This window comes from Dendropsophus ebraccatus, chromosome 2 (assembly GCF_027789765.1).
Source record: "Dendropsophus ebraccatus isolate aDenEbr1 chromosome 2, aDenEbr1.pat, whole genome shotgun sequence".
Lineage (NCBI taxonomy): Eukaryota > Metazoa > Chordata > Amphibia > Anura > Hylidae > Dendropsophus > Dendropsophus ebraccatus.
In genome coordinates, this window is record NC_091455.1 from 109485375 (window position 1) to 109498550 (window position 13176).

At 40.8% G+C, this 13176-nt stretch overlaps 1 protein-coding gene across 1 annotated transcript in view; it reads left to right on the top strand.

Annotated features, from left to right (window-relative positions):
• LOC138784618 (cadherin-10) overlaps positions 1-12948 on the top strand; it is a 123618-nt gene extending 110670 nt beyond the window's left edge. The window contains exons 7-8 of the mRNA XM_069960241.1: positions 1949-2200; positions 12458-12948. Of these exons, the coding sequence (XP_069816342.1) occupies positions 1949-2200; positions 12458-12948 (743 nt within the window). The remainder of the gene's footprint in view (positions 1-1948; positions 2201-12457) is intronic.
• Positions 12949-13176: the final 228 nt, after the last annotated feature.

Below are 13176 nucleotides of genomic sequence, written 5' to 3' on the forward strand. Positions count from 1 at the left end.
ACTCCTAAGAAAGACAATAAGCTGATACTTTTGGTTCTGCAGAGATTTTTTTTCAGAAGTCATCTTCTTATTGCCAAAGACAGGTTTACATTGAAAGTTAAAATCGTATTATAAAGCAGGAGATAAATAATACAGGATGAACCATTGATTGTAGCTGATTATAATCCCCATACACCTTACACTTTTGTCGGCTTCACCCGCCACCAGGGCCAGATTAAAGGGAGGGCACGTGCCCTGGGGCCTCCACCACTTAGGGGCCCCCACCAGCCGAACCCTAGCAGGACGGTGCTGCTTACCCAGGATATCAGGCCGTGTAATAGGGCCCTGACACAGTGGGTAAGAGCGCATAGAATTTGCTGTGTTCTCACATTGCGTTATTAACCCAAACACAATGTGGGAATCCACTCTGATACTAATCCCCCCCCCCCCCCGCTTCTGTCTCTAGGGCCTGAAATCTTCCCCTGCACTATAGCCATACAGTCAGGAGCAAGGGGGGGGGGGGTCTGTGCTAAGTCGTCTACAGTAAGCAACCATCTGTATAGATCGTGGTATAGTTTTGTGTTTTTTTTTTTTTTTTTTTGGGGGGGGGGGGGGTGTTGTCGCCCAGGGCCTCCACCAACCCTAATTCAGCCCTGTCCGCCACACAAGGTAGGTTTGGCTGTCAATCTGAGGTGTATGGGGCTCTCCCGAATGACCACTGACAGATGATATTGGTGGTCATACTAATGGTCGTGATGGAAAATAACCCTTTGTTCTGGAAGAGATAACCTGCAGCCACAGCACTCTGGCTGCATTTTACCTCTCCCCATAGAGAACACATGAATGCTAGGCCTTGTTAAAGTTTCCTACCTAACCATTATGGACTTCAGAATGGGATATTGGCAGATTCCCAGAAGACCTGCCAATATAACAAAGAAGACCCAGGAAAGATCAGCAAAGTAATGTCTTTTCTATGTACAGCTGGCTACTAGAGGAAGTTTGTGCAAAATTACAGTACCCTGATAAAGGTCCTTAAAAATAAAAGCACTTCTGGGCCAGGTGCAGTTCTCAGTCAGGGGAATCAGAAAGCTTAGGAACACCCAGTTCTTTATTTAAGCAGGAAAACCCTGAAATGGAGAGTTTCCCATGCAACAATTGAAAAAGAGTGTTTGGCAACTGTGTGGTCCCTCCAACAACTACAGTCCTATCTCCATGGGTGCAACTTCACAATGGTCACCAACCACAACACACTTAGCTGGCTAAACAAAGCAACTGAGGACAATGGGAAACTACTTGAGAAGCTTGGTGTTACAGCAATATGACGGTGGGCTTGGGAGATGGCAGGTAAGCCAGTCCTCCATGCTCATTCCAAAAATGGGGAGGTGTCACTGGGCTTCATCCAACTTCTTCAGCCACAATAAATTGAATTTCCAGGTTAGGATGACCACAAGCGTGCTCAAGGTTTGCTCATCTCTATTGCTTATATTATTATTTTACATTTAAAATGCACTCCCACCTCTTTTTCTTATTCACTGCCAGAAAGTAAGTTGGCACATTTACCCAGGCTGATCACTGCTTTTCCATTCTGTGCTGTTCCCCAGTTCAGAGGTTGTTCTGGTCCCACTGTGTAATCTATGATCGTGCCTTTGACTGTCTATGCTCAGTGCTTTAAATAGATCAGAAGTTACTGTTTTCTGTATCCCTCTATGAGAGCTTCTTATATAGTTAAAAAGTTAAATTCTGTCCTTTTCAAATGCACTGAGCATAGAGGAGCTGTCACATGATCTCAAAGTGGAATCAGAATGGCCTCTAAACTAGAAAGAGCTTAGCACAGAGTTAGCAGTCAGCCTGGCCAAATAAGTGTAAGTATGCCACCTTATTCCCAGGCAGCAAATATAAAAAGGAGGAATGCTTCTATAAGTTGTACCTCTTCTTATGAGTGGAATTATTTTTATATTGTCATCTGCAGATAACACTGCTCGAATTCTAACAAGAAGAAACGGATTTAACAGGCATGAAATAAACAGTTATCTTCTACCAGTGGTCATATCTGACAATGATTATCCCATTCAGAGCAGCACTGGCACTTTGACTATAAGAGTATGCACCTGTGATAATAAAGGAAACATGCAGTCCTGCAGTGCTGAGGCCTTACTCCTACCGGCCGGCCTTAGTACAGGAGCATTAATTGCAATTCTTCTCTGCATCATAATACTTCTTCGTAAGTATTTTTTTTTTTATGATTAAAATAAAAAAAAAAATTTTCATACAATTGTATTTGTAAATTCCATTTACAGGAATTATTGTTATGTGTTGTTTAGGAGCATAAATAGGTAGACAGATAGATAGATAGATAGATAGATAGATAGATAGATAGATAGATAGATAGATAGATAGATAGATGAAAGGATGGATGGATGGATGGATAGGTAGATAGATAGATAGATAGATAGATAGATAGATAGATAGATAGATAGATAGATAGATAGATAGATAGATAGATAGATAGATGCATGCCATAGCTGGCACCCACTCCTTGGAGTACTGTCTAAGGATAGTAATGCTATTGAAAAGAAAGGTTCTAGACATATTTCTGCTAAAACATCTTTAGATATTAGTGGAGTACACAGTCTTGAACAAAACCCAGGGAAAACACAAATTTATTACAGGCTGTGTAACGCACACTTTGTGTCTTTTTTTCTAATTACCACAGAGATAGAGTAAAATGAGCTCCATTTTGCTGTAGTGAATCCACCAGTTGTAGAAAGAATATTGGCAGAGCTAGCACCTTACAGAGCGAGCATGTTTGGTGAAGTATAGTGCTGAAATTGAGCATCAGGGTGCACGATCAAGCTTTACGCCCGAGTACTGTAGTGCTCAGGGTGCTGTTTAAATATTTGTGCTGCTGTACTGATATAGCATGTCAGTACAGTAGTGTGAATATTTAAACATTTCCAAAGAACCCAGTATCATTATTGCAGTACTGTAGTTTGAAAATGGCAGGAGTTTGGTAACGGCAGGAGGTTCTTTTTTTTCCTTTTATAAGTACTTGTTTTCACTTGTTAATGAAAGATGCCTGGTTTGGTGCAGTGTAATACTTATTTGCCTGCTGTCTACCATAGTACACTTTTGAACCCGGGTGCTGTACCAGTTTGCAAGCGATGTCTAGTTTATGCCATGAAATTTCTTAGCTGCAGTCTTTAGTCTGTACATTTCAATCTAATTTGGTAAGACTATCCCAGCCAGGTATTGCTGATAGCCTTGTAATCAGACATTTCCTCAAAGATCTCTGAGGAGAAGGGCAGTTTGAACAACAGTTAGTTTAGGGAGATTACGAGAAGTGGAGCAGTATTGGGGTACGGTTAGCCTCTCTGTGTATAATTGTTATTGTGTTCTTGCTGCCCTACTATAGATAGGGATGTTGTTGCTGACGGAGACATAGCTGTTGAGGCACAGACTAGTGTGAGGGAAGTTGTTTTAAATGGGTCATTGTCTGGTAGTAAAAAGTCAGGTGCAGAAGAAAAATATTTTGAAGAGAAGACAGCTTTTTGTGGGTGACTCAACTGTTAGAGGTGTTGTTGTAGGGCAGGATGAAGATGTGTTAAAGTAGGTGAGATGTCTCCTGGGGACCACTGTCAGCAGGGATAGAAGACATATTGCAAAGATAGTGGAGGCTGCTAATATAGACAGTGACATTAATTAGATTTTTTTTTTCTTTAAACAAAATGACTTGGTTAAAAGGGAATTTCAAATTCTCAGCCTGGAGCTGGGCAAAATAGTGGGCCTGGTTAAAATTTCAGAATTTTTGCCTTCCTGTAATCAGAATAATAAGGCATTCAGAGATCAATGTTTGTTAAAGGCAATAGTGTAAGGCTGAAGTTCTTGAAAGTGTTAGTCATGATTCAAGGAGATGGTGGTGGAGGGGAGTCTGACTTTATCTCTATGAGGTACACAGGGAGCTGCTGTCAGTAAGTAAATTTTACTATAAAGTGGCCAACCCCTTCCAAATTGGCATATTAACCCCTTCACGTCAGTAACATGTATATATACGTTCCTACTGCATATACCCCATGCAGTAGGAATGTATGTATACTTTTCCCACCTTCAGCGGATTTGATGAGTGTGGGACCACTGCAGTGAGAGTGGCCCTGCACACATCAAGAGTCCAGGAAGCCAAGGGTAATGACAGGCAGCTGCGATCCCGCAGCTGCTTGCCATTAACTCCTTAAATGCTGTGATCTATAGCGGTTGCGGCGTTTAAAGTACTCAGTCACTGGACAAGCTCCTGTCACTGAGTGATCGGAGCCCCCACAAAAAGTGTAATAAAAACGTTTTTAAAAGTATCAAAAAAACTTATAAATCCCCCTCCCAATAAAAGTTTGAAATACCCCCTTGCCCATTATAAAAATAAAAATATAAAAAAAATAAATCAATAAACATATATATCGCAGCATGCGGAATTGTCGATCAATTAAAATATAACATTTTTGTTCCTGCACAGTGAACCTAGTAAATGAAAAAAATAATAATAATAATAACAAGATTGCTGATTTTTTAAATTATATATCAGAAAAAGTTAAAGCGATCAAAAGATCAAGGTGCAAAAAATGACACCCCAACCAGCTCTGTAGGTGGAAAAATAAAAGCGCTATGGCTCATTGAAGGCAGGATGGAGGAACATTACATTAATTTGACACGGGGTTAAAGGCAACTAGATTATAGGAATGAGAAATTAGCAAAGCTAAAATTAAGAAGAAACTACTGTGGTTTGCCAGAGATGTTAAGGCTATTGTAAAAAAAAAGGTAGCCAATAGGAAGTATAAAAAGACTGGAAATTTAGCTGACAGAGAGGTATATAAAACCAGACAGAGGGGGACAAAGCAGATTATAAATGCTGCTAAAACCTCAAAAGAGGAACAAATGGCAAAATCTGTTAAGAAGGGGAATAAAACCTTCTTCAAATATTTAAGTGATTATTCTTAAGAAGAAATACTGCTGCATTACAAAAGTAACTAATGAGTAGAGATGAGCGAACATCGGAAGATCGTAGGTTCAATCGAACTCGAATATTCTCCAACCTGCCGCAATTGATTGCTGATGCCTTCCCGGTCCGTGAGGAAGGAGGAGCGTGTCCGGGGACCGCCTGGAATTCCGGGATTCCAGGAGGTCCCCGGGCACGCTCCTCTGGTTGCCAGGGACACTGTCAGAAAGGGGCCGAACGGACACTCCAGTGACTTGAGGAGATGGGCTGCTCCTGACATTTCTGATGATTGGAGAATTGTCAATTTTATACTCATTCACAAGAAGAGTAGTAGAGAAAATTCCAGTAATTACATGCCAGCTAACGTGCATTTGCGGTTGGCTAAAGGAGGACGATAATAGAGGGTTGTTGTTAATGGTGTGTATTTTTATTCTTAGTAGTGTGCCTCAAGAGTCTGTTCTGGGTCCTGTTTTTTTTTTTTTATATGTTTGTGACATAAGAGAAGGTTTGATAGGTAAAGTTTGTCTGTTTGCTGATGACACATATCCAATAAGGTGGATATTCTTGAAGGTGTGAGGAATATGGAAAATGATTTAGCTTTACTAGATAAGTGTTTAAAACAATGGAAATTGCAGTTCAATGTTTCCAAATGTAAAATAATGTATTTGGGGAGAAGGGACCTTTATCCGAGTAACATTTAGTCAGTTATGTGTTAGCAAAGACTTCAGAAGAAAAGCATTTTGAGGTAATGATTTCTGACAGCCTTAAATTGAGTCATTAGTGCAACCAGATGTTTGGGAAAGCTAATCATATGCTGGGATGTATAGCTAGAGGTATAACCAGTAAAAAGATGGAGATTGTGATTCCACTGTATAGAGCCCTAGTAAGACCATGATTACGAATACTCTGTCCAGTTTTGGAGACTTCAAAAGAATGAATCTAGGAACATTGCCTCCTGGGAAGATAAACACGCACAAATACTACAAAAAAAAAAAACTTCATGTATTTCTCAACATCAGTGAGCCAGCTAGACCTTCTACCTGGAAGGAACAACCAAGCCAAGGAGGGTACTCCAGTCAAGTAAACCACTTTCCAACAAGCCACAGTCAAGAATGACATGACTTGGGAAATATCCAAGCAATGTATCCATCCACAGACAGCTATTTTAGAGTATTTTCACATCATTAGTGTGAAACAGAATTCTGGCTAGTGGGAACAAAGCCTAGTAAGTGCATTCAAAAGAATAATGGTTGACCTCAGGGAGATCAACCAAAACACTGCAGAGAAACTATCACGTGTTTCTCAACGTCGGTGAATTTAGGAACATTGCCCCCTGAGAACACAAATATGCAGAAATACTGTGGAGACACCATAAGGTGTTTCTCAACATCAGTGAACTATCCAGAAGTAACAACCAAGCCAAAGGGGTCTTAAGTCAAGGAAACCACCTTCCAACAAGCCACAGTCAAGAATGACATGACTTGGGAAATACCCAAACAAGGTATGATAGCGACATGATACTATTACTCTATAGGTCAGCCCGAACACAACCATATGCAGGTTTACACAGATCCTCTAATGTTATATATATATATTTTTTAATGAAATCCTGTTTTTTTGTCTTTTGGCAATTAATTATTTCCTGTCTTTTGGCAATTAATTATTAATAAAATGGGCCTATTGTGACGCTTATAACAGTTTTAATTTTTCACCTATGGGGCTGTGTAAGGTGTCATTTTTTCCACCATGATCTCTAGTTTTTATTAATACCATATTTGTGAAGATCGGACGTTTTGATCACTTTTAATAATTTTTTTTTTTACATAAAATCGGTAATCCGCACCCTTTTCCCCTCTTTTCGTCTACGCTGTTCACCGTTCGAAATTACGCTTGTTATATTTTAATAGATCAGACAATTACACGCGCTACGGTATATTATATGTTTATTTATTTATTTTTATATGTTTTATTTATATAATGGGAAAGGGGGGTGATTTAAACTTTTATTGTGGGAGGGGTTTTGGGGTAGAGTAATAGTAATTTTAACTTTTTTATATATATTTTAATTCCCTTTGGGGGACTTATACATACATTACTTTCATTTTATACACTGATCATTGCTATGCCACAGGCATAGCATTGATCAGTGTTATCGGCGCTCTGCTCATTGAGCCTGCCTGTGCAGGCTCAGTGAACATATCGCCAATCGGACCGCACGGAGGCAGGTGAGAGACCTCCGGCGGTCCGTTTTAACAATCGGGACCCCTGCAGTGTCACTTACACTTAAACGCCGCTGTGTTTAAGAAGTTGATAGCACGTTGCAGCGTGATCGCTGCAGAATGTCATTAACGATGAGGTGCCGGCTGCTGATCCGCTCCGGAGCACGCTTCATAGCTCAGGACGTACCGGTACGTCCAGGGTCGTCTGGGCACAGACTTCCAGGACGTACCAGTATGTCTTAGGTCATCTAGGGGGTTAAAGGACTAAATATGGTTTAATAAGTTTGTGTATTAAAAACTGAACTCAAGAAAAATAGGTCATAATCTTACATTGGTTAGGGGAAAGGTCAGACACACATAAGAAAATATTACTGTACTGAAAGAGTAGTAGAGGCTTGGAACAAACACATGTGGTAGGTAAATCTACAATAACTGAATTTAAACATGCCTGGGATAAACATGTCTCTATCCTAAGAGAATAAGAACTGAAATACTATTAGGGCAAACCAGATAAACCAGCTGGTCTTTTTCTGCTGACAATTTTCTATGTTTCTATCATTCTTTATGATGCGGGAAAATGATTAAATACTTATTCTAAGAGTCCATTTACACAGAAAGATTATCTGACAAATTATTTGCCAAATATTTAAAGCCAAAGCCAGGAATGGATTTGAAAAGAGGAGAAATCTCAGGCTTTCCTTGATGACCTGATCTCCGTTTATAGTCTGTTCCTGGCTTTGAGTTTGGCAGACAATCTGTCAGATAATCTTTCTGTATAAATGGACCCTTAGATACTCTTATGCTACGTTTACACGAAACGATTATCGGGCGAATTTTTGCGATAACGATCGAATTCGAATGATAATCGTACACGTAAACGCGGCAAACAATCGAAAAATCGTCAATTTTGATCTTTTAACATGTTCATAAATCGTCCTTCGCCGATCGCAAAAAATTTGCCGATCGTTCCATGTAAACAGTCGTCGCGTGATAGTCCGCTCGCCCGCCGCCCGGCCCCCCGCTCGCAGCCCGCGCCCCGCTCATCCGCACCGCCGCCGGCTCGATCGCCAGCCCCGCCGCTGCCTCGTTCGCCAGCCCCACCGCCGCTCCGTTCGCCGCCGCTCCAATCGCCACCCCCGACGCTCCATTCGCCACCCCCGCCGCTACGATCGCCACCCCCGCCGCTACGATCGCCACCCCCACCCGCCACTGCTCCGATCGCCCCCACCGCCGCGGCCAAGAACATACGTTACCGGCTCCGCGCAGCAGGTCTTCCGACATCCCCGGCTCCCCTCTTCAGCGCACTGATTGGCTGAAGAGATGAGCCGGGAATTTCAAATGGCTCCTCTTCAGCCAATTTGTGCTCCTCTTCAGCACTGATTGGTTGAAGGGCAGCCGTTTGAAATTCCCAGCTCATCTCTTCAGCCAATCAATGCAAGGCAGCACTGATTGGCTGAAGAGGAGCCGTTTGAAATTCCCGGCTCCCCTTTTCAGCCAATCAATGCACGACAGCACTGATTGGCTGAAGAGGGGAGCCGGGAATTTCAAACGGCTCCCCTTCAGCCAATCAGTGCTGCCGTGCATTGATTGGCTGAAGAGTGGAGCCGGGAATTTCAAACGGCTCCCTTTCAGCCAATCAGTGCTGCCGTGCATTGATTGGCTGAAGAGGGGAGCGGGAATTTCAAACGGCTCCCCTTCTGCCAATCAGTGCTGCCGTGCATTGATTGGCGGAAGAGGGGAGACGGGAATTTCAAACGGCTCCCCTTCAGCCAATCAGTGCTGAAGAGGAGCACTGATTGGCTGAAGAGGAGCCGTTTGAAATTCCCGGCTCATCCCTTCAGCCAATCAATGCGCTGAAGATGGGAGCCGGGGATGTCGGAAGACCTGCTGCGCGGAGCAGGTAACGTATGCTCTTGGGCCGTGGCGGCGGGGATGGCGATCGGAGCGGCGCAGGGGGCTGCGATTGAGCGTGGGGGCGGGCTGCGGGCGGGCCGGGCTGCGGGCGCACAATCGCAAAACGATTTTTCTGTACCATATATCGTACCGTCTAAACGCAGATCGTTCTAAAAAAAAAAAATTGTTACTTTGAAATCGTTAATAGTACGATCGGGCCAATAATCGCCTCGTGTAAACTTAGCATAACTCAAACTAACTAATAGTGAATAGGAAAAAAGGTTTTCCTAATTGAAAGGGAATTTAAAACTTTTTATATGCAAACAGGTTTTTTTTTCCTCCTCCTTATTAAAGGATGCTGGCAGCACTGAATGCTTTTATTTATTTATTTTTTACATGTTTGCATCTGTGGATTTCATACTCTGGGATTCTGTACCCATTTACAGCACAATATCCTGGTCATGAAATATTTAAACCAATAGTGCTTAAGGTTAGGTACTGTAAACAATCAAACAATAATTGTATTATATGGTTGATTATCCATTTATCCACATCTTTTCAGGCAAACACATTTATAGAGGAAAAAAAATTATATTTAATTTAGTAAGAAAGAATCGGCAATATTCATATTTTATAATTAGTTTCTACAATGATGTGCTTGCTTATCTAAAGGCACAGAAGGGCAATGAATGAAATTGGAATTCTGGAGACTTATCCCCTTTGCATTTGTGTATTTTTAATTCAAAATAATAAAAAAATAGGACATTTATAATTTCAAAGTGAGTAAAAAGCATAAAGTGACACAGAAAAAAATATGAAAAAAGACAGACCTACTAAATGACACTTTATATGCTTACCCAGTATTTGTTTCAGTGAATAATTTTCTAGACATGTTCAGTAAAGATAAGTGAAACTTCTGCAGGTCATTCTTTGTGAATGCAAAAATTTATGCAAATTACTGCTTCCAAATTAACTGTCATTTAATTTTCAAATATTTTCATTTTAACCAATTTTTAAACATTAATTTCATAAATATATGTTTTGAATATGCACAAATCATTCTAACATACATATACTTTTATCTGCTCTGACATTAAGGCTATGTTCACACTACGAAAAATAACAGCCGTTGTCCGCGCCGCAAAACTATGACCGTTGTTTTGAGGTTCCCTATTATGACTGCAATGCAATGTAACTATGGCTGTTGAATGCACGCTATGCATCAGATAACGGCCGTTGTTTATACGTCCCCGTGAAAAATGAACATGTCAATTATTTCCGGCCAGTAATACTGCAACAACGGCCGTGGATTTTAATGCGGCCGCGAATGTAAAACTTATATCTGCCGAATTAAACTTGATTTTGATGTAAAAAAAATTCTGAGTAGTTTCTCGGGCTGGGCGCAGCATTTAAAGTAAATGACCTGTTTCATCCCGCTTATAAACATGCTAGGAATAAAAATTAAACAACGGCCGTAGTTTCACGACTAGCCCATATGATCATAATTCTATGGCCGTAGATTTGGTCGCAAAAGTCCGGCCAGTGAAAACAACGGCCGTTATTTTACGTAATGTGAACATAGCCTAAAACTGCCAGCTCAGTATTGTATAGTTTCCTGTTATGCTGCCAAAACAGCTGTGACTGATTAAAGTATGGACTTTATAAGACCTCCAAAGGTGTCCTGTGGTATTTGTGGCATTAGCGGCAGATCCTTTAACCTCTTAGGGACATATGACGTACCCGTACGTCATGTGTCCCCGAGAGGTGTTCAGGTCGGGGCCACACGGCGACCCCGCTCTGAACCGCCACGGTCCCGGGTGCCGCTTGCAGCCCGGGACCGCGATTATTAGCGGGCACGGTCCGATCGCCGTGCCCGCTAATACAGTAATCAGATGCATCCGATTACCGGACGCAGCACTTCCCTGGTGTCTAGTGTCGGAGATCGCTCCTCTGGGACGTTGTCCCAGAGGAGCGATCTCCGTGACTGGTGCCGGCCGGGGTCTCCATTAAAATGGTGCTGATCCCAGCTCGGCACTCGGATGCTTTAGGCTGCAGCAGTGCTGATCTCATAGATCTTTGCTGTATAACTATACAGCAAAGATGTCAATGAGAGATCAATGCACTTAAACTAGAAGTCCTCTAGGGGGGCTTCTAGTATAAGTGTAAAAAAAAAAAAAGTGTTATTAACAAAAAGCCCCCTCCCCTAATAAAAGTCTGAATCACCCCCCTTTTGCCAGGTTATTAATAAAAGTAAATAAATAAACATGTTTGCTATCGCTGCGTCCGTAATCGCCCGAACTATTAATTAATCACATTCCTGAACTCGCACGGTAAACGGCGTAAGCGCAAAAAAATCCCAAAGTGCAAAATTGCACATTTTTGGTCGCATCAAATCCAGAAAAAAATTAATAAAAGCGATCAAAAAGTCGTATATGCGCAGTCAAGGTACCAATAGAAAGTACACATCATGGCGCAAAAAATGACACCTCACACAGACCCATAGACCAAAGGATAAAAGCGTTATTAGCCTGGGAATGGAGCAATTTTAAGGAACATATATTTGTTAACAATGGTTTGAATTTTTTACAGGCCATCAGATACAATAAAAGTTATACATGTTATATAATCTTTTAATTGTAATGACTTGAGGAACATGCATAACAAGTCAGTTTTACCCCAGGGTGAATGGCGTAATAACAAATACCCCCCAAATAAAAGAAATGCCTGTTAATTCCAAGATGAGGCCTCCATGGATCAGATTTGCTTTCCCGGCACATCCCTCAGATAATCAATCAATTTCTCAATGTAGTTGTTAGCATGAGTTCTTTAAGTAGTTATCTATATGGCAGCATAAACATCATACTGATGTTATGACACCTTTATAGAAGATAAAGAGTCCAAAAGCGTCCAAAATCAATCAAATTTCTTCAAACTCTATTGCAAATCCAAGAGCATATAAGTGATGTTTCAACCCTACTAGGTCTTTATCAAGCACATATGCTTGATAAAGACCTAGTGAGGTCAAAATGTTGCTGCTATTCTTTTGAATTTGTAATAAAGTTTGAAGAAATTTGATTGTTTCTGGATGCTGTTTGATTCTCTTCATCTTTGATGGTACATTTGGTCGGTATTATATAACTGACACTCCTGAGTGCATTCTCCCCTCTACTTGCCAATTTCTGGACCTAGTTCCACAGTGCTGCATGACTCCGTTCTATTTTTATTTCCTAGTCATCAAAGATTTTTACATCAATTTGTGCTACAGTAGATCTTTTGTAGGATTCGATCAGACAGCTAGCCTTCTAAATAATGATTTGCATGGACTAGTCTTATGAACAGAATCTTTTACTAAACCTATTTTTTTTGTTGCTTATCTATTTTGTAGTTATTGTAGTGCTGTTTGCTGCCCTGAAAAGACAGAGAAAGAAAGAGCCATTGGTATTGTCAAAAGAAGACATTCGGGATAACATTGTCAGTTATAATGACGAAGGAGGTGGAGAAGAAGACACTCAAGCTTTTGACATTGGCACTCTTAGAAATCCAGGTGTTATGGAGGATAAGAAACATCGTAGAGACATTATTCCTGAAAATTTGTTGTTACCTCGGAGAACTGCTTCTGTGCCAGATAATACAGATGTTCGCGATTTTATTAACCAAAGGTTAAAAGAGCATGATAATGATCCTACTGCGCCACCATATGATTCACTTGCAACATATGCATATGAAGGCAATGATTCTATAGCTGAATCTTTAAGTTCTCTAGAGTCCAGTACAACAGAAGGGGACCAAAACTATGAATACCTCAAAGAATGGGGTCCACGTTTCAACAAACTAGCGGAAATGTATGGCAACGGGGAAAGTGATAAAGATTCCTAACTTGAAAAATGTGTCATCACTTTTTTTATTTCATAGTGGAATAAGTTTGCGGGCACTTGGAAATAATATTAACAATTTTAAAATACATTTTTCTGACACTTGGCACAGTGTTAAAATAATAACAATAACACATAAAAAAGGAAAAAACAAACAAACAAAAAAAAACTTCTTTTTACCACATTCATTTATTTCATCAGTTTTTATTCAATGTAGACTATCACCCTAGAG